The sequence below is a fragment of the Hirundo rustica genome, chromosome 14, assembly GCF_015227805.2.
Source record: "Hirundo rustica isolate bHirRus1 chromosome 14, bHirRus1.pri.v3, whole genome shotgun sequence".
Classification (NCBI taxonomy): domain Eukaryota; kingdom Metazoa; phylum Chordata; class Aves; order Passeriformes; family Hirundinidae; genus Hirundo; species Hirundo rustica.
In genome coordinates, this window is record NC_053463.1 from 17,942,546 (window position 1) to 17,967,557 (window position 25,012).

Here is a 25,012-nt window from a genome sequence, read left to right on the forward strand (position 1 = left end):
CCAAGTGAGCTTCTCCTTAAAACTCTGCTTGGGCTCCATTGCCATTCCAGCAAAAATCTGAGGTCAGATATTTCATCTTGCTTCTCTTCCCCACTTTCTGTTTGTGGGGCACTTTACATCACCATATCCTGTGCAGAATTACTGGAAGGAAAGCTGGCTGGACTGACCAGGGAAAAAAGCCCCTACATGAGCTGAGTGAACCATGGAGGACAAGGGAGAGGGATTTGTCCGGCTGAGGGCATGTTTTAAAAGGCAGAATTCTGAATTAAGCAGTTGAAAGCAAGAGCCCCTCTAAAAGCTGTAATGAAGGAAACACAAGCCACACATAAGTACGTGTTAATGCAGTCAGATACTAATTTTCCAGTTTACTTTCTGCTTGGCCACAGTTTTAGGAAATATTCCTTGGACTGAAAAGTATCAAATGTGCTGCTCTTGAAAAACACCAGTGTGGACTCCCTCACACTCAGCCCTCCACCACCCCACTGAGACTCTTCCTTGTGGCAACAACCAGGGAGGAAGAGGAAGATGGTATTAAGAACAGAAGGAACTACAGAATCAGCAATGAAGTTTATAGTGGGGAAACTGCCCTGAACATTTCCTGCTGGCCTCGCATAAAGGATAAATATACATTAAAAGACCACTACTCAGGGAGGGGAAAGAAGTGTGAACAGCAAAAAAATGTACATATGTTTTAAATAACTTTTTTAATTGTTGAGGCAGTAATACTTGGTTCATGGAACTGCAATATACAGAGAGGTGAAATAAATAGCTTATATATATATAATATATATAATATAGCTGGTTTTAAAATATTCCCTTATCATTGGTGTACTAGGTCATCTTGTAGTCACTTGAATGTAGTTAGCAGCATTCTCCAGAAGTGAGCAGGATGCAGGATCACAGAGCCGTGACTCCCTATGTCGTCAGGAGGGTTACAGAGGATCGGTGCGCCGAGAGCTCCACGGGCCTCATCCCTGCAGCTCACACCACCTGTCCTGGCCGGTGGGCAGCAGGCAATAAATAGATTACTGCCAACCGGCACATGGCGGGGCAGGGTCTCAGTAACTTTGGGAAAGAACTTTGGTTTTCTTTGGTTTTATTTATTAATTTTTAATAATTGCTTTTTTTTTTTTTTTTTTTCCTCCCCTCTGGGGATATGCTTGAGAAGTTGTCCTTTCCAAAAAAAAGCAAAATAAGCACCTGTGTGTCATCAACAACAAGAAGTCAATTTAAATAGAGCAGTTCATTTCATTTTTCAAGTCACAATAAATCCCGAACAGCTTTCCCCAGCATTTGCCATCTAGTATTTTATTTTTTTTTATTATTTTTATTTTTTTTTAAACACAATGTACAAAAATAGAGCTTCTTCCTTATTTTTAATGTAAAAATATTCCTCTGGTGTAGGGTTGGGGTGGTTTTTTTGGTGTTTTTTTTTTTTTTTTTCTTGGTTTTTTTTTTTTTTTGCCTTTTTTTTGTGGTTTCTTATTGTGACACTGTTTTTGTCTATTTTTAGCTGGGGTTGGTGGGTCGTATTCTCTTAGTCCTCTTGGTGACTGTTGTGTACTTGAAAGGTTTCTGTATCTCCATTTGCCCCTTTGGGTATCTCTTCATAAAGTGTACATCCTGCTGGTTTTCCCGGGTCTTGGGCCCTTTCCGTGGCCTCCCTTTTTTGGTGAATCCAACATACCAGCCCGAATATTTTGCAGACATCAGTGCCGTGTAGTTGTTTTCTAGGACTTTTTCAATGAAGACACACTCCTTACTGGTGCCATCAGGCTGAAAAAGGGGAAAAAAAAAAAAAAAAAAAAAAAAAAAAAAAAGAAAGAAAGAAAGAAAGAAAAAGAAAAAATAAATAATCCAAATGCAAGCTCAGTGACCAAACCCCAATTTGGCATAAATAAAAACATCACATCTGGACTTCTTTTTTGTTCAAACATTGTTAACAAGAGCCATAACAAGCATAAGCTGAAATAGAATTTTATTTTTTTTAAGCATGAAAGCGTGAGGTCATAATTTCTTTTTTGATGCTCTTATCCAAGGGGAGAAAAATTTTTCAAAGACAACAGTTAAGTTTATCCAGTCCAGTGCCCTCAACTTCAAGCAATGCAAGACATCCAGCTTTGCTTTTTTCCATTAGGGAGAGAGGATGAATTGAGCTCATGCCAGGGAAACATCATACTTAGTGAAAAAACCCAAACCCCAGAATCTCACATGGCCCAAACAACTGCATTTCCCCTTCTACCCCTCCCTTCTGATGTTTTTTGAAATACCTTCTGGGTTTTCATCCACAACTACCCAAATCCCACTAAAATTATTACAAGCCTCAGTCTAAGCCTTCACAACAGTTTGAAAACTCTCCCCCATGTGATCCCAGGGCAACTCCTTGCAGATGGATCACACATGGTGCCACAGGGGTGCTGGAGCCACTGAGGTCTCCAGCCCCACTCCAGTCCCTGGGACCCTGGAGAACCCTGAAGCCAAAGTGGGCACAGCTCAGCCTGGAGATCAAGACTACCAGACCCAGAAATGGGCTTTGCACACAGCAGAACATGGATCTCTGCATTCAGGACTCTCACACAGCACAGGCAGCACTGGAGGGAGGGACAGCATCACACAACTGCATCTTCAAGTCCTTGAGCACAAAGGAAATTCTTCTCACCCATAACCCTCTGCTGGAAAACATTTTGCCATTTAACAGCTGAGTTACTGGCGCTGTACCTAGAATGCCACATGTCATGTGCACCCACACTCTGATTTATGCATTGAAAGATATTCAGGAGTAGATACAGGATAAGTAGATATAAACCATTGCACAGGACTTCATTTAACACTCAGCAAAGCCAAAGGAAGGATTTCCATCATAGCCCAATTCAGCTTCCCATTGAAATCAAATTAGTTTTTCAGAACTGCAGGCCTACATTTGCTATTAAACCCTGCTAACACCCAAACTAAACACTGTCAGACACATTCGGTCTTTAGCCATCACATCCTGAGGGGGCAGGGAAGCCACAGCAGCGTGAGCTGCTCAGCCCCCAGCCCTGGCTCTGCTCAGGGGCTCCTCTGGGAACAAAGGCTGGGGTGAGGAGCCGAGCCCTGCATGGTCATGGATCTTTTCCTAAGGACAGCTCAGCCTGCCCTTCCAGGGGACTCATCCTAAAACATGCTGCACAATCCCTGTGGAGTTTGCTGTCGTTTGTGGGAAGGGCAGGGGATCATGGAACAGGTGGGAACCCCTCCAGGCCCCTCTGCACAGGCTTCCCTGCGTCCCAAAGAGCCACGACACGGGAAGTACCAGGCGCCATGACCCAGGCTGGAGGCAGCAACAGGGGAAAGCCAGGATGGCAGGTCATCACCAGCCCCCAGGGCCAGCCATTCCTCCAGGACTCAATGCCTTTAGCAGAGCTTTGGTTCCATCCGTGGGACAGAAGGAGATACTTGCCCTCAAGTCAGCACTGCACCCTCCTGCCTCAAGGCTTTTCGCACCAGGGAAGGTCTCATTAAGAGGGCAAATTCTGGCAACTTTTGCAACAATTCTGCTAATCCAGAGCCTGCACAAGGGCTCTAACCTAGAAGCAGCGGTCTCCATCCTGGATGGGCATAAAGGTCCTCATTTTACCATCCACAACTGGAAGCTTGCAAACGCTTTAATGAACAGCACAACTGGGCAAGGCTCAGTGATTCCAGTTCCTTGGGGGTGTCATTCTCCAAGTCCTGGGTTTGATCAAAGCCACATGAGTGGCAAAGGGGGAAATCAGTCAACACCACAGGGTTCCACCAGATTTCAATGGGAAGCCATAAAACCAACTCCAGGTTTCTCAGGGCTCAGCCCACTACAAACCCTTCCCCAGTGAGTGGAGAATTTTTAAACAATACCATGGCTGGGATTCAAACCCACTCAAATCCAGGTGCCTGTGAACCGACCGGATCCATACCGCAGGGGGAGCAGGTAATTGGAAGGGCTGTTCCCCCCATGCTTGTGGAGAGGGACTGGACTTGAGGCCTGACCTTGTTGCTAGGAGAATTAAGGGTTTTTCATGCAATCTGGGAGGTTTCCACTTGTACTGCAATGTCAGTTTTTCACAGAAAATGAAGACTGGAATGAAAAGAAAATGTGTGTAGGAGGAGGAACTTATTCTGTTAATAATAAAAAAGTATTTACTTATACCTTCAAATTTGCCAACAGAGTCTAAGACAGAGACAGGAGGTGGAGGAATAACAAGGTGCAACTTCAGGCCAACCTCAGGGCTAATTTGAAGTAAACAAGGTGCATGAGATAAAATAACTTCGTTCTGGAAGAGGAAGAGCTGAATGGTTTGATAACATAAAATTACAGCAACATTTACAAGTGCCTAGAGATAAATCAGGATAAGGACCTCACTTCCCCAAACAGAGCATTCCTGTATGTGCTAAGACACATCACAGACACACAAATGATTTTCAAATACTGACAAGATAATTTTACAGTTTATGATCCCCAACAGGATAAATTATTCACACGAGTTACCTACACCATGAAGAGCTGTACCCACAGCAATCTATTAGGGGAAAAATCAACTTGTGAAGGTTTTCAGTAATTTTTAAGCATCAGGTGCCCAACGTTTAAAATTTAATGAGTTCCCTATTTAAGCCATAGCAAATCACTCCTTGAGTCTGTCAGCCATCCCCTCACTCCTCCAAAGAGAGGGGAGTGAAAGAGAAGAGGAAGACAGCTTTGGCCAAGCATTGCTCCCTGCTCCAGCCACAGGCTCACCCTTCCCCAGGAGCTTCTGGTGCAACTGACCCAGGGCTGCACCCGCCATCACCAGCGCCAGCTGGGAGCTGCTGCCAAGCCACGTTCCACACACACTGGATGCGCCCTGCAGAGCACCCACCCTCCAAAACACTGAGCTTTGTGTTTTCAACTGATTCTTGACAATGAAGAAATTCTTGAAAGCCCCAGAGCTGCACAGGGCCATCTGGCTCAGTGTGATGGTCCAGCCACAGGACAGAGGAGGTCCCGCACCCAGCCCCGCACCCCCGTCCCCTCCACGGCAGGAATGAGGGATTTGGGTGCCCCATGTGTGCCCCACTGGCTGCTCCTGCCTTTTGGCCTTACCATCCCACTGGAGCAGCTCCAGCCACGCTCCCTGCTCCGAGCAGGACACAGCAGAGCCACAACCCTGCTCCTGCAAAGGTCTCTGCAAGGAGACCAAATTGTTGGTGTTGGCCATGGGGCTGCTGCCTGGTCATGCAACAAGGCCGTGCCACCATGCAGGTCAGTTCTTTGCAAAGAAATCATTCAGAGCAGGTTTTTGTTTAAACACACCCCAACAGCTTTGGGATGATGTGGTATCTGTTAGCCAGATTTCTGATAAATGCTTTCTAAAATGCCTGATCTAAAGCCACCTTTCTGGGAAAGCCCTGGGGCGTGGCCCAGGTCTGTGCAGAATGAAGGGAAAGCACCAAGGGCTAGCTCCAGCAGAGCATCTCCTGGAACAAGGGCTGGGGAGCAGCCCTGCTGGCAGTGCCCAGTGCCAGGCAGGGACCTGAGCAGTCCCAGAGCTTTTACAGAGCAGGGTTAGAACAGCAGCACCCAAGGGATTGAGGAGAGTTTCTGCAGCGTGAGCTGGCTCCACCCTGCTTGCAGCTGAGGGCAGCCAAGCAGAGAGGCCGCGCTGAGCCAGGGGCTCACCAAGGAGCAGCCCTGCATTGTTTGTGCAGAGCATTTGGCGAGGGGCTCTCCAGTCTTAAACGTGAAACATGTTGAACTGACACTAAAGCAGAATTAAGTGCCAAAGCATTTGCTGCTTCTACAATTACACTCCGGAGTGCTTTGGTGCTCCTGCTCTCCTTTTTATGACCCAACTTGGTCTTATTGTAGTTTGGCTTTCTCGTTTTAAGTTCTCCAAATGGAAAGGATCAAAGAGCTCTTTGTTGTCGTAGCAGGAGCTCTCCTCGGAGCGAGGCATTCCTGCCATGAACAGCTTGCAGCTCAGGGGGAATTCGCGGCCGCTCTGTGCCACCAGCCTGAGCCAAAGCATCAGCAGGTGCAGCAGCCGCCTCCGCCTTCCCCCCGCAGCCTGCCATGCCGAGCCACCTGAGCAGCTCTTTATGGCTCAAGGAGGCCAGGGCAGGTCTTCTCATTTACGCTTCACAAATCTGGCGCAGTGGGCACCGGAAAATCCAAACTTCCCTCGGCTTTCACAGCAACAATGAGCTTGCGCCAGCAGCTCGGGTAACACCCGCCGAGCGGGCAGAGAGCCTCCAAGACGGAAAAGTTTCTCCGTTTGCAAAGATCAGGGCACAAATTAAGCTGTTGTTAGCTAAGCTTAGGTTAAAACACTTCCCCTCCTCAAGCGCTGCTGCAATTAGGAGCTCTCTGGGTGAGCGACTGGTGATGTGCTGCAAATAACAACAAATCCCAAACGCCACCAAACAAGTCTGTGACAAGCCCGGAATGCCGGCTTGGCACAGGCCACAGAGAGCCTCAGCACTCCAAGTGAGAGGGGGCTGAGTATCTGTCTAATTATCACCTTTCTACCAGCTCAGCCCCCTGGCTCAAAGTCAAGCTGTGGTGACACCAGCCCTCCGTACAATGAAAAGCATCTCCCTCTTCGAGGGAAGCAAGCCCCCACCTCCCAAAAATCCTGGAGCAGGGAAAGCTACCACTCAAGCAAAAGGTTTCCAAGAGCTGCACACACCCAGGCTTTTACAAGGAAAACCGCTGAAAATTGACCCTTCCTGCAACCATCCTTATCTCCCACTCCACAGACAGACAGACAGACAGACGGTGTTCCCAAGCACTGGCACCCCACTGTGCTGGGTTTCCTGCCACCCCCAGGTGTGAGGCTCATCCACTGAGCTGAGCAATCATTTCAAAGGGCTGCTGAAAATTCCCTCGGACAAAGACACTCTTAGATTCACCCACTGCATTACACAGAAGAAATCCCGTCCTGTGTCTCTTAAATTTCACAGCAGCGACAGCAGAGAAGGCTTGGGTTTCCAGGAGCAGCCCAGCTCAGCAGTCCCCGTGAGCTGCTCCTGAAGGATGCCCAGCTGAGGACCCAGGGCTGGTGCCCCAAGCACCACTGATAACCCCTGACAGCCCCAGAGCTGTTCCCCCAGCAGTGCCCAGCAATGTGTGGCTTTCAGGAAGTTCCTTCTCCACAGTTTTGTACAAGCTCAGCGCATAGTCAGAGGGGCAATGCTTGAAGCCTCCTCCAGACTCACGCCACATGGCTTGGAAAATCCCAGCTGGAAGGAGGCAACACAGGAGCTGTGTTAATGTCACAGCTTTTAGCACTGCCCCTCACCCCCTTGACACACGTGCCTTCTAAGGGCAGGTCAGAAAAGGCGATGGGGAGGTGAGCACAGCCCTGCCAGAGCCCGCAGTGCCCGAGCGGCAGAACCTGCTCATAGCAGTGAGCCTCAGTGCTCAACCATCCCCTGCACTTCACGGCATTATCGGAACACAACCGTCAGCAGCATCCTGATGCTCGACATCCTGGATTTATGACAAGGCATCCTGACCAGAGAGACACCTCTTGACCCAAATGCACATTCCTGCTCCTAGAGCAGGCTGTAAATCAGGGAAGCTGCATCCATAACTGCCAAGAGTCACTCAGCCTCATGCGCGTTTCCTCGAGCTCTCTGCCCTCTGAACCTGCACAATCCTCCGAGGAAAATACTTAGGAGTCGTGATGGGCAGTTCAATAAAAGCGTCTGCCAGCACAGCGGAGAGGTTAATTATGTATACAGGACATCTAAGTGCATTCACAAGGCAGGGAAGTAACACAAAACCACGTGAGTAAGATACTCCGTGGAGGGCACATCTCCCTCCAGAGGCCCCATTTCAAAGCAGCCTTGCCCACGTTTGCCCCCAGCTGCCCCCCACAGGCTGGGAACACCCCATCCCTCCTGAAAACAGGCAAAAAAGGGCACGGTCCTGCACGCGTGGGTCAGGACATCCAGGCATAGCCCCGTGCCTGTCTGTGCTAGACACAAGCTGCAGGAACTAAGGAAGGAACAGTTTAAAGCTTTTCTTTCCTTCTACCTTCCATTCCAAAATTCCCCTTTTCTAACTAAGTTCAGTAACCCTCATATTGCCCTGGGAGAGCTCTCTGTTACAGGATAAACAGGAGGACACAGATGAAAAGAGTCTCTGTAGGCTGAACCAGGCAAGGCTGGGGTTACACCAGGACAGGCTTCCTCACCTGCTCCTTCCGTCACTGCCACGGCTCCTGCCAACACTGCAGCAGGGTGGCCATGGCCCGAATTAGGGCAAACGAGGTGGCTTCAGCTGGAAAGATGCACTTTTGCTTGATAGACATTCCTAACTGCATCTCAGAGAGCTGCATGTACTTACTGTTAATGAGGAGAAATACCAACTGCTTTTTAAATGAACTTTGTTAAACCAAGAGAAGATTTAGGAAACTTCAGTCAAAACTGCAGGTTTCCTGGAACAGGAAGGTACTGCTCTTCAGGAAATCCAAATCCTCAGGTAGGTTTCAGATGCGATATCTGAGCAGATCTATGGCATCTCCCATTACCTGCACCCACCAGGTCCAGTTACATGGAAGCTGGGAGGGACTGCACATGCTAAAGGATGGGAAGGTGTTTTTTACCCTTCTGTACAAAGCACAACCTGCTGCTGAAGGGATCCTCTAGGCTTTGCTGGGAGGTCTTTTCCAGCAGTCATTTCCAGCCTCCACAGGCCAGTCCTGAACTTTCTGTAAAAGCCATCTAAGAGCAGCAGTATATTTCATGTAGGCTTAAATACAATATATAACTGTAGCAAGGTGGGAGTCACTCTTCTCCCTGGTAACAAGTGACAGGATGAGAGGACAGAGGCTCAGGCTTGGGGGCAGTTCAGGCTGGACATTAGGGGGAATTTGTTAAACATGGGAAAGGGCTGCCCTCAGTGCTCTGGGCTGGTGACAAGGTGGGCATCAGGCACAGCTTGGACTCCATGGTCTGGGAGGGCTTTTCCAATCTCAGTGATTCTGTGATACAGAGAGTGTTGTGCCACTATAGGAAATGTTTTCTTAAAAAATTGTTTAAAACACCAGGTGTAGACAATGAGTGGAGCAGGATAACAAGACTAGAACAGTTGCTGACCTCATAGCAAGTCCTGGGTCTGCCCCAGATTTATTCACATTAAACAAACATGCACACTGACTATAGTTATAATTTCAAACAAATGCACTCTCATCCAGCCAGGATTCCAGTAGTGACACCAATTTCCCTGAGGTAAGCTTAAATGGGGGGAATTTAATGGGGGGAAGGAAGAAAGGTCATTGCTTGTATGCAAGATTGCATTAGTTCTCTTCATGTCAAATTATATTACTAAGAAAAGAGAGAAATCCATCATCAAATCAAGTGGCATCCATAAAAAATTGTCATAAAGGTTTGTTCCAGTGACCAACTTCCATCCCTATGCAACAAATGCAAGGCTTGACACTTGTCCTCCCTCAGGAAAACTTCGTATCTCTGGGTATCCAAAAGACAAGGAAAGAGAATCTCAAGAACAAAACTGTATTTAAGCAGGATCTACTCTTCTTTGACCTTAAAAATAGTTCTGTAACTGCCATATCAAATAGACTCTATTTTGCTACTGTTGTAGCACAGGTTTTATTCTCCACTGCAAAAACAGCCTCTGTTTTCTCACCTCTTCTCCAAAACCAAACTGCAAGCCAAGGAGAAACAGTCCTCGAGGAGCAGGAGTCCCCTAAACGGGATCTCAGCTACACCCATTTGAGAGAGACAAGGCTGCTCTGCTTTGTTTCTTCTTGCAGTTAAATACTTCACTGTATAATGCTAAGTAGTGCTTAGAAGAAACATCACCTTTATCTTAAGAGATGCTCAAGACCAACAAAAGAATAGTACTTAGGAGATGAGATGCTCTGAGGAAGGCAATTAAATCCAACTTGATAACTGCCAGCACAAGATGCATTGAGCAGCACATCCTCTCGACCCAGACAAGACAAGGCATGAGCAGGGCTCAGGGATTCCCATCAGTAATTTTAATTAACATTAAACCTTAGGCAACTGAAATAGTCCAACAGGACACACAGCTGCAGCCACCACAAAACACAGGGGACAGGAGGTCAGCAGCTTTATGGTGACACTTGCTTTCTGAACACAGCAAGGATTAAATTAAATTATCACTCAGCTTTCAAGAAGATGGTTTTCTTCCCTGGAAGGGGATAGACAATTTCTAGCCACAGGATAAGGAAAAAGATTCAGACGTCAAGGTTTACAAGCTTGGTCTGCAGGTGAACCTTGACTTTGCAAAGCTCAGTCTGAGAGAGAACTGGGGTTTCTTAGAAATATCCAAAGGAAACGTGGCATTTCCTAAAGAAGAATCACAATAAATCTCTAAATGTGTTACACAGCTCTCTGGTGACCTGACAAAGCCAGGACACACAATCCTCACATCCCAGCAGAGCACCTGTGAGTCCTTATCATAAAAATAATATAATGAAGATTTTTTTTTTTTTAATTAAAGGACCACTTGCTTTATTTCAGAGCAAACACTTGAATTATGGCTGTGCTGAGAAGCTTAACTGGAGATGTTCACATACAGCTAAAATGTCTGTTATATTGTGGCACCCCAAACTGCCCCAGCACTGCAGGTGAGGCTGCCCCAGAGCAGAGTGGGACAATCTCTCCCTGGCCCCTGATGTCCCCAGGACAGGGATGTCACTCCAGGGCACTGCTGACTCTTGTTCAACTGCCCATGGACCAGGACTCCCAGGTGCCTTCCTGCAGCTCTTCTCCAGCTTCTCAACAATGTTTGGGGTCTGAGAACTGAGGAGGGTGGTTTAGCTTCCACTTCCACTTTTAATTTCATGAGAATCTCAGCTGCTAAATTTTCAGAAAAATAATTCAATTTTTTTTTTTCCCCACAGGTCACAGGAAAAAAGCCTGATCAGGTAAATGCAGAAGATTCTGATGGCCCAACCAAAATAAAAGGGGTTTTGTCATCTCATTGATTTTAAGACCTTTTCAATCCTTCAGGCTCTGATTCCAGATTTTTGGACACTTGAGACAGTTCTGGATCAGGTCTCCCTGTCCAAAGTATGGCAATGTCTGAAGTTGTTCGGCTTTAGGGTCCAGTGCATTTATTTATTTAGATGACTTAAACTAAAACAAACTCACAGGAGAGTGAAGACCCAGACTGCAGTTCCAAATGAGATCTGAGTGAGGTCCAGCAAAAGCCATGTCAAGTTTTGCTTTCACATGAGATGCCAAGTCAAAACAGTTTATGGCTGAGCATGTCACAGAGATCCACAAGACATGTGCTATTAAACCTGGAACCCCACCAATCCTGCTCGTGCCTATGTTGCAAATTCAGCCTTCAGAAATTGTTAGGTTTTACAAGCCTCTTTCAAGCAACCTGAATACTGTGCAACTCCTGGAAAAATTCTGGATAAGCATCAAACCCCAGTGAGACTTAGAGTTCTGCCCCAAATCCAAGATGCAGTTAGGTGTGTGTTTAAATATACAAGCTGAGGAGGTCAAACACCTCCTGTACGGCACCAGAGTTCCAAACTGCAACCCCGGAGTGTCCCTGCCCTCTCCACACACCTCCTGGCAGCACCCCTAGCTGCCAGGATGGCCCTGGCACGGCAGGCACTAGGAGCACTGGCACCCAAATGCCCCAGGACTGGGGCATGTGGAGAGCATCAGCTCGGGGCTCATCCCAGAGTGTCCTTGCCTCAGCCCCAGCCCTGCAGTGAGGACCTGGGTGTCCACCAACAGCTTTTCGAGAAAGCTTAACCTCATTCTCAACCAAAGCCAGCTGATGAAAACCTGCTCCAGGTACAGCAAAGAGGCTTTGGAGAATCCCCTGCTGTCTCCCACCCAGGGGAGTCTCCTTCCCTACAAAGGGAGGCTCCTGCTTGAAGCCCCCACAGCTCCTTCTCCCATGTGGCCAGAGGAGTTTCAGGGGCTAAGAGCACATTTACAGGCCATGGTGGGTACCTTCACTCTTTGATGCTGTCAGTTTTTTTAGCCAACTTTCCTGACTAAATACACACGTGCCTTAAGAAAACCCCTATTTCAAAGCTGTAATGTAAACAACCCCGAATTATTACTATCCCCTAAAGGCTACTGCTGGCAGGCATCAGTAATAAAGCTCTGCCAGAGCAGTCTGGCATCTAGCAACAATTTGTTTGTTGTCCTGCAAAAATACAGAGAGCCTTGCCATATGGTATTAGCAACTTTCTGATAACATTAAGAAATACATTGGCTTGGAAAGCAGTTATCACACCAGCAAAAATGCTGTGTCTGAGAGGCAGGTCTCTGCTGTGAGTGGCACTAGCACAGTGGTGTTGGTCAGGGTTGGGAGAGGCACTGGTGGCCAGCACAGCCATGCCACCTCCTGTTCCTTGTCCCAGTGACATGCCCCTGGCACAGCCAGGCTTTGGCTGGTGCAGCTTTTGTTCAGAAGCTGGACTGTGCCTGGGGACCAAAGCTCAGCGCTGCTCGTTGTGAGTGCTGGGAGGGCTCCAGTGCTGCAGATGTGATGTCAGGGGACACGTCCCCAGGAGGAACCCAAAACCTCAGCCACCCAGCTGCCCATAGCTTCCTACCCTTCACCAAACAGCTTTTCCCCTCTGCTCACATTCAGCTCAGAGAATGGAGGAATAAAATCAAACTCATCAAAAAGCTTTCACATAAATAATGTCCCTATGCTATAATGATTTTGAGAGTGTATGGACACCAGATCACTGAGGACCTTTGAAAGAAGGTGGGAGTGTGAAATACCCTCCCCACAGATACCTGTGGCAGCCTGAGCACAGCATTGCCCTGACTGCCCCATCCCACAGGGGGATGTCAGGGAGCCACAGGGAATTCCCTAGAGACAGTGCTGGGGCTCAGGAGATGCTCTGCTCTGCTCCCTGTGCAGCAGCCACCAGCCCTGGCCGTGCCCAAAAGGAAGGGCAGGCTCTGGCCATCCTTTGATGATTTAGGTTTCACACAGAGCCCTGACTACAAATGCTCTCCTGCCAGAGGATGGCACAGGGCAGGAAAAGGCAATCTCTGCAGCATGCTGCAGTTCTACAGAGCTGGGTGTGCTGTAAGGACAGGCTCAGCAAGAGCAGCTGGAGCCCAGCTCAGGTAAGAGCCACCTGCTCAGCCCAGGCTGCTCCTCGCTCTGGGAGACTTCAAAGACTTACCCTCCCCAGCCTTCAGCAAACATGAAACCCCCACTCCACTGACGGCCTTATCTCAATGCATGAGATAAGAGAAGCTGAGGCAGAGAGGAAAAACCGCAGAAGGACTCCCCAGGAGAAGCAGTTAGAAGCTCAAGAGCTCCTCCAAAGAGACCATCAGCTCCTCTTTGCCTCCAGCACTGAATTACTGTCAATATTCAGAGCTGTTGTGTTCTAGATAATTTGTCACCATGTCACAAGTGGGTAAGTCACAACATGCCTCTCCTTGGAAGAAGAACTGCACCTTTGAATCATTTTCCTCCCAGGTTTTTAAGAAGCCCGAGAGATATCAACAGGTTTAATAATTTAAAAAAAAAAGACAAAAACGATTCTCAGAAAAGCAGCTGGCATTCTTGTTCTGAATTTTCATATTTTCATCTCTCTCCTTGTAGTATGATTTCACCACAGAGCCTGGAGAAGAGAGGGCTCTAGGAGGAACTTATTGCAGCCTTTCAGTACTTGAGAAAGGTTAAAGAAAGATGGGCAAACCTTCTAGCAGGACCTGTTGCAACAAGACAAGTAGTAATGGCTTTAACTAAAAGAAGATAAATTTATACCAGATATGAAGAAGATATTTTTTTACTTTGAGGGCACAGGGTGCCCAGAGAAGCTGTGGCTGTCTCATCCCTGGAAGTATCCAAGGCCAGGCTGGCCAAGTCTTGGAGCGCCCTGGGATAGTGGAAGGTGTCCCTGCCATGGCAAGGGGTGGAATGGGATGAGCTTTAAGGTCCCCTCCAACCCAAAAAATTCTGTGATTATTTTTCTAATAAAGTTCAGTGTTCCACAGAAAACCTCAGGAAGACCAGAACACTCAGGACCTACCATTTTCATTGTAGCACCAAAACCCCATAGGTAAAGAAACATATGGGCAGAAGTAAAAAGAAATAAAATTAAATGTTTCTTGGGCCTTCTCCAAAACAACACCAAGAATCCACAAAATCACACTCCAGTTTGTTTTCCCCAGGTGCTGCTCACCCGTAACAGAAGTCACTGCTGTACCACACATCCCCTGTCTCATTTTCCAGAGCATCACAGAGTGCCAGTGACTTCAGCAGCTGCTGTTATAACACAGCAAAGAGCCTGCCCACAACAGCCAGCAGCCCTTTGGTCACTGCTGGCTGTGAGCACACACACAGCAACACAGGAGAGGGGCAAAACCCACGAGGTCTGGGGCTCCTGAGCAGGCTCCATCAGAGGGCTCTGCTGGGAAACTCTGGTGGAGGTGCAATTATCAGAAATAAAGCTACAAAGGCTACTCTGCTCACCCCTGGGGGGTTAATCTGCTTCCCTGCAACACAGCCAGCTCCAAGGTGGGGAAAAGCCCTGTCCACCTCTGGAGCTCTTGTGTTCATCACCAGTTCCGGATGAGAACAACAATTTGCTCCTGACTGTGGCACTCTTTGTAGGTGATTATGGGACACAAAAGGGGCTAAATTCAAAGCAAATTTTCAGCTGGGGGGATCCAAAACTGCTGAGTGAGGAGGAGAACAAAGCCAGGTGGCATGTGCTGGTCGGGTTGGGGATTATGCAGTGTAAGGCAATAGAAAAGGAGCAGAGGAAAGGCCCTGGCTGGTCCCACGGCTCCTCTGCTGCCAAAGGAACACAGCAGGATAACCATGGAACAGTCACTTTGTGGGCTTCTTTCCCCTCCACCCCCAGACTGAACTTAAATATTTGTCTAAGCCCAGGCGTACCTTTTATCTCATGTTTTTCTTGGGGTTTACTGGCTGTTTAGAGCATTCAGTCTAAAAAGCATTCCCTCAAACTCTTGCCACAAAGAGAGCTGAAACCATGACACTAATTAAAACCACACTCTTTGGTACCGAGAAGAGATGCTATTGTTTTCTTTTGTTGCTTGTGGGGAGCTGTTAAGGTGGGCAACAGCCTGGAATATTTTCCTGCCCAGTGCCATGTTCCCTCCAGCCCAGGTCGGCTGCTTTGGGAACTTGTCACGGGCTGGGGTGGAAGGGCAGCAGAATTTACAAGAACAGACTGATTTATTCCTCATAACAAAACATTTGCCAGTTTAACACCATGAAAAGCACATCAGGAAAAAAAAAAAGGGTTCATGCTGCCTGAAAAGTGACAAGCTAAAGGACTGTCCTGCCTCAGTGCCCAAATCAAGGGATGAGCCTTAAATACACACTCCATACAAATATATGGAATGTTTGGAAAAAAACCCAATGCTGACTTTGCCAGGATGCTCCTGGGCAGAACGGGAAAGGCTGTGGGCTGCCCTGTGCCCCTGCTGACCCATCTGGGGCAAGGGCTGCTGAAGAAAAAGGTAAGATTTTGTGCCAAATTTACCCCACCTGAGTGCTTCTAACATCTCCATGACTGATATCAGCACCTCATAAACATTAACAACATCATCCTTGTAACATTTAAAGGGAAAATGTTATGATCACATTTAAAGGATGAAGAATTAAGGCACAGAAAAATTTAGGGTAGGTTTGTCCAGTGCAACCTTCAAAAGCATCCAAGGTGGTTTAAATCCAGTTACAATAATTTCCCTGTCCAAGACCAAACAACGGGGTCTCATGCAGGGTGGTAACACAAGTGCAGAGAGAGTTGGCTACTTTGGCCCAGCCCTCCCAGGGTGCTGATTTCCAGTTCTCCCTGATTTTAAGCAGTGCCCTGGATGCCTCCTGCCTCGACAGGCAGCTCCAAAGCACGTCAGGCATACGGCCCTGGCTGGCAGCAAATAACCTGGGCTGAGCCTTCCCAGGGCATCTGCTCCCCAAGGAAACAGAAGGGGAAGAGGGAGGGATCCTCCAGGGATAGCAGAGTCCCACAGGTGTCGCTCCTGGGATCGCAACAGTAAAGAACTTTTTGTCAGAGGGTTTCTGTTTGGGAGCACGGCTTTCACTGCCTTGACTGAACTCAGCTTCCCTTTTTCAGAGCCACAAAGATGCTAGATATGAACTTTCCGGTGGTGCAAAGTGAGGGCAGCAGAGGTTTGAAAGCTGGAATATTCTATTTGACATTTATTTTTCGGTGGCACTTCAGCTGTGCACAATCCTCTGCCTGGTTAGCAAGCCTCCAGCTTTTCCAACAATAAAGAAGGACTGTGTGAATTACAAAAACAAGTTAATGCATAAAAAAATACTACTTCAGTGCACAAGTTGGGTTGAAGGGGAGAACACGCTGTAATTTGTTACATGCTTCCATTGGGGGGCATCTCCCAATGCGCAGATTCCAGCCCTGGCTGTGCCACGCCAGTCCCTGACTCCTGGCTGGCAGGAAGGAGCTTTCTGCTGCCCAGCACGATCCACCAGCACAGTGCTCGGCTCGCACTTCTATTCTGAACTTCTCCCAAAAGGAATTCTGAGGGAAATTCATATTTGAATGTCCTCCAAAGAAAGATCAGGTGAGAAAGGTGCTGTGGAGGTGGCCACGGCCCTGGGATGCTGAGGTGATATCTCACGTGAGACACGAGCCTGGGCACACCTGCAGCAGCACTGCAGAGCCCCGTGAGGCTGCAGGGCTCGTTTTACAGGCTGGAGGGGCTCGATAGAGCGTCACGAGAGCACCCGGGACAGCAAGAGCTGCCCTGCAAAGCCCACATCCCCCGTCCTGCTTCTCATTTGAGGCTGACAGATGAGGCTCAAACACATCGTTACAGCCTTGAGGAGGCTGCTCAAGGTAACACTCAGGTTACAAATGAATTAATAGGAAACACTTACCTTCCCCACTAGCTTGCCTTTCCTGTTCATGCAAAGGTAGAAATCTGTCTCCTTCCCTTTGATCCGGACTTGACTGCCAAAAGTGTCTGTTTCCACTAGAAGCTGGGCTTGGAAAGGAAGAAGAAAAGAAAGCATTTACCAATGTGGTCCCACAAGCCGCAGGGTGCAGAGCTCCCCAGGGCACTGTCCCACTGAACCCCACCACACCGGGGTGCTCTGCAGGGGACAGCCCCAGGGACCACCCAGTGGCCGAGCTCAGGGCTCGGTGCAGGTGCAGCACTGACCCCTCTCCACCCCCTCCCGCACAGATACCCTGGATTTAGAGCTGGTTTACCACAGAATAACCAACACACGCGTGGGCTCCATCTGTCACATCAACCCCACCACCTCACCAGCAATATTAGCTCAGTGTTAACAGAACCAGAGAATTGCTTATGTTGGACAAAACCTCTGAGATCATCGAGTCCCCCTGTTCCCCCAGCACTACACCCTGTCCCCAGGTGTCACATCTATGTGGCTTTCAAACACCTCCAGGGATGGTGATGCCACCACTGCCCTGGGCAGCCTGTTCCAATGACAGTGCTCTCCTTCAAGCTGCAAGAGGGTCCTTGGAGGGTAAGAATAGATTATAGATTTTATTCTCATGAAGATGAAAGATTAGCATGACGAGAAAGCAAATCCTTTACCCATAGCCAGCAGCCCTCACACACTGCACAGAAGTGGTTCAGCCACACACTCATCAAAACATCACAGTGATCTCCTGAAGGTCACCACAAGAGCTAGCAGGGAGAAATTTGGCACTGCTTGCTCTGTATGATGCACACCCACCCTGCACATGTCCTCCATGCCTGGTTGTGCTTCCAGGAGGTCACAAATTTCTTTCTGGCAGTCTAGGCTGAGGTCTCCAGCTCTAGCTGGGAGAAATGTGGCCAATCTCAGTGTCTTGCAGGGTAGTGATGCCAGAGCGGGTTTGCAGCAGGAGCCAGGGTACAGAGGACAGATTTCTGCTGCGTCTCCCTAAACCCCCTGCTCTGCCACAGCTGTACCTGCAGAAGGGGCCAGGCTGCCACCCAGACGAGCAGCGTGCCATCATAATCATCATCTCAAAAACCCAGACAGATCCAAATTCAGCCTTTTATTCCATCTCTAATCTAAACACAAATTCCAGTCATGCTCAAGATTCGGATTCCAGGAATTTCCCCGGAGAGGCAGGAACAGGCAGACTGGACATTTTGGTTCAGATCCATCTCCAACACGGAGGAGGAGGAGAAAGGAGACATGGTTGAAACACAATGCAAGAATGTGTGAGTGTCAGCAAGTGCAGCTCCACGCTCCTGCTCTGGAAATACTCACGCGTATATGTTATGAGCCTCACCGTAGAAATACAGCTTTTGCCAAACTCTGGAAAATGTTTGATCTGTGCTGCAAAAAGTCACATTCTTTTTTGGCATTCATATTTCAAACTTTAAAGCCCTCTAAGAGCAAATATGTTCATTGTAAGGATTTACCATGGGGATAGAAATAGGAGTTTGTTTCATTTAAACACATTAATATTTTTCCCACTTGTAAAGTCAGCTTTTGGCTTCTGCAGCAGTGCAAGTATCACAAACCTTTAACTCACAAGGGCCCTCAACAATTTTCCCCTCACAGCTCAGTCACATCTGTAAGTTCAGGGGTTTCCAGTTACTAGCTGCTTACATTTATTTAGATATGCTTGTTAAACCTGTTATCACAGGGGATATTTAAATTATAACTTTTTTTCTGACAGCAAGTGGGATAATGTCTGTATTAAAGCAGGATATTACTTGCAATCTTGCACAGATATGGATATTTATGGAAGTTTTTCAGAAACACCTCATGGGTTTAGGTACCTGTGAAGGAGAGCAGCGTAAAGCCCCAGCTGGGTCCTGCCCACTTTGTCCCCTCACCTGCAGAGCTTGTGACCAGTTCTTGAGGAAGGGCCCTGAGGCAGAAATAAACCCCTCAAAGTGAGGGTTATTCTCAAGGTGAGCCAGCCAGGAGGGGTGTGATGGCACAGGGCCAAGGACAGCTCCTCCAGGGCAGGCTGATTGGAACCTGGCGAGTGCCCACTGCTCCAGGAAGCTCAGGGAGGCTGCTCAGGTGCAGTGCAGCACTAACAGACAAGGGAACAGCAAGGGTGGGACTGTCTGCCTTTAAAGAGGTGACTCTGAAAGGGCTTCTGCTCACATGAGCAAAGGATGGAGGTCAGCCTCAGAGAGGGAGATGAGCAGCCAGCACACGAGTGAAGGTTGTGGAGCCAGCAAAGCCTGGTCCAGGAGTCACAGCCAGCACTCAGAGCACCAAGGAGCTGCCCACAGATGTCCAGTGGCCAAACCACCCAGGCACAAACACCAATGCAGGGCCACTCAGCACAGGGGGCAGGTGAGAACAGGGCAGCAGAGCACCCTCTGAGCTGTGAGGCATTCCCTGTCCACTCCAGCCTGAGAGTAAAATGCTGCTGAGAGGGATTCCGAACATCAGATACAGGCTCTGGCCAGCCAAAGGAGGTCCCTCCACCACAAGAGCCGTGAACTGTGGTCCCACGGGAGAGCCAGCAGCTCCCACCCCTCTGACGCAGGTCCCCTGGCAGCCTGTGCTCAGATGGACAAACACGGGGCATACTGGCTCGTGTTCCCCACCCCCTCACTCTGTAGCCAGTATGAGTAATATCCAAGCTGATTTTAATTTGAAAAATATCACCTTAAAAAGATGCCGGTTCCCTGCTGTGAAAATTAAAACCATCTGGATGGAGTGATTTCAAATAATCAATCTAGGACTCCTTTGGCACTGCTACTAATTAAAATATGATACCTTTCTCCCCTTTTAAAATAAAAAAAAATTAACTAAAGTTTAAAGATCTAATAAAATAATGTAATAATTTAGAACGAGATGGAAGTCACCTTTCCTGCGGGCTGCAAAGGTTATGGCAGTGCTGAGATCCCTCCCAGGCAAGTGCCACGGCACAGCCCGAGCAGCAGAGGATAAGCAGGCACCAAGTGAGAGATTTGTGCTGGCAAACACAGCAGCATCCATCCCAGGGCCCCGATGGACAGCCCAAACCCCGGGACCTTCCTGTACCCAGTGCCGAGGAGTGGGCAGAGGGCAAGAGGTTCAGCAGAGGATGTCTGATTCCTGCCCTAGGACAGGCAAAGGCCTCACAGACCTCCTCACAAGGTCTCACTTCTGCAAAATCTGAGTCTTAAGATGTTGGAAACAACATCTTATTTCGAGGGACCCCCAACCCCCTTTTCTACAAGAGAGATCCATGCAGCTTTAGGGTGGGTTACAGCCCAGTTAACTTCCAGTCTGAAGCACCCCTGACAGCTGATGCTTCTTTGTGCAACAGGCATCTCCCTAAGTTTTCTCAAGAACAGCGACAGTCACCTTAAACAACACATCTAAAATCCTCTGGGATGAATCCCAGCCCTGAAGGATGCAACCAGAGTTCCTGGGCGGTGGAAGCTGAGCCAGCACGAGTGGCTGCTCGTGTCTCCTTCTCCACTCACACACAGCAAAAGAAAAGCTCAGCCACCACCAACACATATTTACGTTAATTCAAACTGGACTTGGAATGCTGTTCTGTCCTGTGATAAATATGCCATGGCATGAGGGAAGTGCCGAGGAAATCCAAGAGAATGTGCAGGAGAGCTCAGGTAAAATGAGTGCCACCATGCAGCATCCCCACAGCACTCTGCTGCTCAGCCCAACTGATTTCCAGCCCCATCTGTCCCTGGACACACCACACACAGATTACAATCTTTATTTTCAAAGGCCCTGTGCTCCAGTCTTCAGATCAGGTATTATTGTTTAAGTTCTTTGACAGCTAGATATTCTGATATATTTTCCAGGGGAATTTAAAAAAGAGTGAAAGAGAAAAGATGTCTTTAGAGGGTGAGATCTCCTGCTACATGTTTTGCCTTATTGGCCCATTTAACCTAAACCTTCCTGAAAACTCCCACTGGAAGAGACTGGAATTCCTCACAAGTCTAGGTGAAAAGGATTACATACATATATATATATGTTGAAAAGCTATCTACCAGCTAAGAAAACACAAAGTCAGGGAGATACGTGAAGGTGGTAGAAAATATGCCAAATTATCTTTCAGATATATCCTGGGAGTGGGAGGACAGGAGCCAGAAAAGCCCAGGGAAAGGGAGGATAAAGAGGGCACCTGAGAAGTGTAAGGTTTACAAGTATCAATCACAAAATCCTCAGGTCCAGATAAAGAAAGAGATGAAGGGGAAAACACAAGGAGGGTGCAGAAGGATTGGATGCTTCAAGTCTATCCAATGATTTGGGGTTTTTTGCAGGTGAAACTCCCACAAAGGGAGCCACAGGGAGAAAGAACACAGCTGCTTATACTGTCCACAGGCACCTTGCATCTGGCCAGATACAACAGATTTCCTGGGGAAAAGGATCTCAGAGGGGACCAAGATTTTGTTGCTTTGGATGCACTTCTTTTTCTGAAACAGTCAGGGAAACCATTCTCAGACTTGGAAGCATTTCCAGCGAGTGAAGAGGATGCACTGACGCCCTGAGGCTGGGAGCACATCACCTGGGATTGAGGGCAGCTTTCCCAGCTTGTTACCCTGGTGCTGTGAACCGGGACATTTCCATCATTCACAGTGCATAGATCACATCTGATGGGAGAGTAAAATCCACCCTCTGCTGAGACTGAATCTTCTCCTGAGACTCCCAGGACAGGCAACAGTGCTTAAAATAGTTGAAATCTGTTCAAACACTGCCTACCCACACCAGAACCACATGAATCCCTTCCATGACCACAACACAGAGAGAATGACCGTGTCTCCACAGCCATTATGTAATGGTGAGGGAATAACACCAAAATTAGGTAAAGTCTGGAGGGTCTAATGAAGCCTGCAGGCTGTGGCCCAGTGAGGGAATCCCTAAGGCTGCATCCCTAAGTTTTATCTGCACACTTGCAGAGGCCTGCTAACTGAATGGTATTTAATAGTTATAATCCACAGAACCCAACTCCCTTCTCAAATATTCCGGTGCAAATTAGGAGTAACCACCCCCAATCAGTGCGGCTGGTGCTCAGGAGGGCAGAGCTCTGACCCACATACCACTGCCCTGAGCTCATCCTGTCTGTCCTGAGCACAGCATATGCACATCAAACTATTAAAAGGGATGTTCATGGGGAGGAAGACGAAGAGCAGCTCCAAGGCCCGGACTCCAGAAATTTTCTGTTTTCAGCCACCGCGTTGCACAAGCCAGGGCAGTGCTTGGTGTCAGCACAGAGGCTGCCCAGGGAGCAGCTCCCAGGCCTGACCCAGGGTTTGAAAGAGGCTGTTACTCTAAATGAGGATCTCTGTTAAACGCTGTAGCTTTCACTCGGTCAGCACCCTAACTATTGCACCTGGGGACAAAGATTTTTTGGGCTGTAAGGCCCTCTGGGCATCAACACACACACCAAGTGCCAAGCGGCTGGGCAGGTTTTCCTGCCCCATCACGAGGCGGGAGAGAAGCAGGAGCGAGGGCTCTGTGTGAACAAAGGACAGGCTGCAGACACAACCTGTCACCCGAAGAACAGCCTCGGTAGCTCTCAGGAACCAGACAAGTTAAATATTTGCATGGGAGACATCAGAAGGAAATCTGTAATGTAGCAAAGACCTCAAAGGTACTTCCACTACAGCAACACGATCCTGTAAATACTTCCACACAAAGGACTTCACACCCATCGGAAGTGCCTGGGATGCTGATAAAGACCCCTACACGGCTTCAGGCTCTGCCAGGGGCTGCAGGGTGGGAGCACAGCTGGGACAGGCTTTGGGGACAGCTTTCACCGAGGGCTGTGTGCTGCTCACTACCCAGCTGCACTGCTCCAGGGGAGAGGTACAGGATCCCGGCACAGAGCCCACGTTCCCATCCCGGCACACAGCCCACGTTCCCATCCCAGCACAGAGCCCACGTTCTCCTCCCGGCTCAGAGCCCACATTCCCAGCCCGGCACACAGCCCACGTTCCCATCCCAGCTCAGAGCCCACGTTCCCATCCCGGCACAGAGCCCACGTTCCCATCCCGGCACAGAGCCCACGTTCCCATCCCGGCACAGAGCCCACGTTCCCATCCCGGCACACAGCCCACGTTCCCATCCCGGTACAGAGCCCACGTTCCCATCCCAGCTCAGAGCCCACGTTCCCATCCCGACACAGAGCCCACGTTCCCATCCCGGCACACAGCCCACGTTCCCATCCCGGCACAGAGCCCACGTTCCCATCCCGGCACAGAGCCCACGTTCCCATCCCGGTACAGAGCCCACGTTCCCATCCCAGCTCAGAGCCCACGTTCCCATCCCGACACAGAGCCCACGTTCCCATCCCGGCACAGAGCCCACGTTCACATCCCGGCACAGAGCCCACGTTCACATCCCGGCACAGAGCCCACGTTCCCATCCCGGTACAGAGCCCACGTTCCCATCCCGGCACAGAGCCCACGTTCCCATCCCGGCACAGAGCCCACGTTCCCATCCCGGCACAGAGCCCACGTTCCCATCCCGGCACAGAGCCCACGTTCCCATCCCGGCACAGAGCCCACGTTCCCATCCCGGCACACAGCCCATGTTCCCATCCCGGCACAGAGCCCACGTTCCCATCCCAGCTCAGAGCCCACGTTCCCATCCCGGCACAGAGCCCACGTTCCCATCCCAGCACAGAGCCCACGTTCCCATCCCGGCACAGAGCCCACGTTCCCATCCCGGCACACAGCCCACGTTCTCCTCCCAGCACAGAGCCCACGTTCCCATCCCAGCTCAGAGCCCACGTTCCCATCCCGGCACAGAGCCCACGTTCCCATCCCGGCACAGAGCCCACGTTCCCATCCCAGCACAGAGCCCACGTTCCCATCCCAGCACAGAGCCCACGTTCCCATCCCGGCACAGAGCCCACGTTCTCCTCCCAGCACAGAGCCCACGTTCCCATCCCAGCTCAGAGCCCACGTTCCCATCCCAGCTCAGAGCCCACGTTCCCATCCCGGCACAGAGCCCACGTTCCCATCCCGGCACAGAGCCCACGTTCTCCTCCCAGCACAGAGCCCACGTTCCCATCCCGGCTCAGAGCCCACGTTCCCATCCCGGCACAGAGCCCACGTTCCCATCCCGGCACAGAGCCCACGTTCCCATCCTGGCACAGAGCCCACGTTCCCATCCTGGCACAGAGCCCACGTTCCCATCCCAGCTCAGAGCCCACGTTCCCATCCTGGCACAGAGCCCACGTTCCCATCCCGGCACAGAGCCCACGTTCCCATCCCGGCACAGAGCCCACGTTCCCATCCCGGCACAGAGCCCACGTTCCCATCTCGGCACAGAGCCCACGTTCCCATCCCGGCACAGAGCCCACGTTCCCATCCCGGCACAGAGCCCACGTTCTCATCCTGGCACACCTCCCCCGGGCTTTCACCCCTGCAGTAGCCCATAGGAGCTGCGGACTCCAGGAGATGCTTTTGGGAGCTCCCACTCCCAAAGCACCACCTCACACCAGGGAGGTTCTTGTCCCACGTCCAGCGCTCTGAGCTATCCCTTGGTACTCCCTGGACTTGTCTGCAGCACACAGGGTCAAGACACGCAGAAATCTCCGTGCTGGTGCCAAGCACACCCGCCTGAGTGCCTGGTCCAGGACAGCTGCACTGCAGTTAACCCACGGGGTACACAGCTAGGGATGGTCAGGACAGAAACTATCACTCTCACACTGTTTCATGTCACTCTCCAGTATTTAGTACCACTCTCACACTTTTTAATATCACTCTTCACTATTTAGTACCACTCTATTTAAGCCTGACACACCATCCCTAGAAACATGAAATCACAGAATGGTTGGGCTGGAAGAGATTTTCAAACTCAGCCAGTCCCAACTGCCTGGGCAAGGAAACCTTTCACTAGACCAGGTTGCTCAAAGCCCTGTCCAACCTGGCCTGGACCATTACAGAGTTCTTACCTGTAGGGATGCCCACCCAAAAACTTCCCCACCTCTTTAGGAGTGGCTAACAAAACACACCCAAAGGACGATGCTTGACGTTCCCCAAGCATCTCAGGGAGCCATCTCAGGCAGACTCTGCCTCCCCACCCTGTAGGGATGTGTTGTTTATGTCA

General features: G+C 49.5%; 1 protein-coding gene across 1 annotated transcript in view; it reads right to left on the minus strand.

The window, feature by feature from the left end:
- Nucleotides 1–1,466: 1,466 nt before the first annotated feature.
- Nucleotides 1,467–25,012, minus strand: part of FGF18 (fibroblast growth factor 18) — a 65,675-nt gene continuing 42,129 nt past the window's right edge. Inside the window, exons 4-5 of the mRNA XM_040078373.2 lie at nucleotides 16,886–16,992; nucleotides 1,467–1,776 (exon numbers count right to left, since the gene is read on the minus strand). Coding sequence (XP_039934307.1) covers nucleotides 1,510–1,776; nucleotides 16,886–16,992 — 374 coding nt within the window. The 3' untranslated portion in view covers nucleotides 1,467–1,509. The remainder of the gene's footprint in view (nucleotides 1,777–16,885; nucleotides 16,993–25,012) is intronic.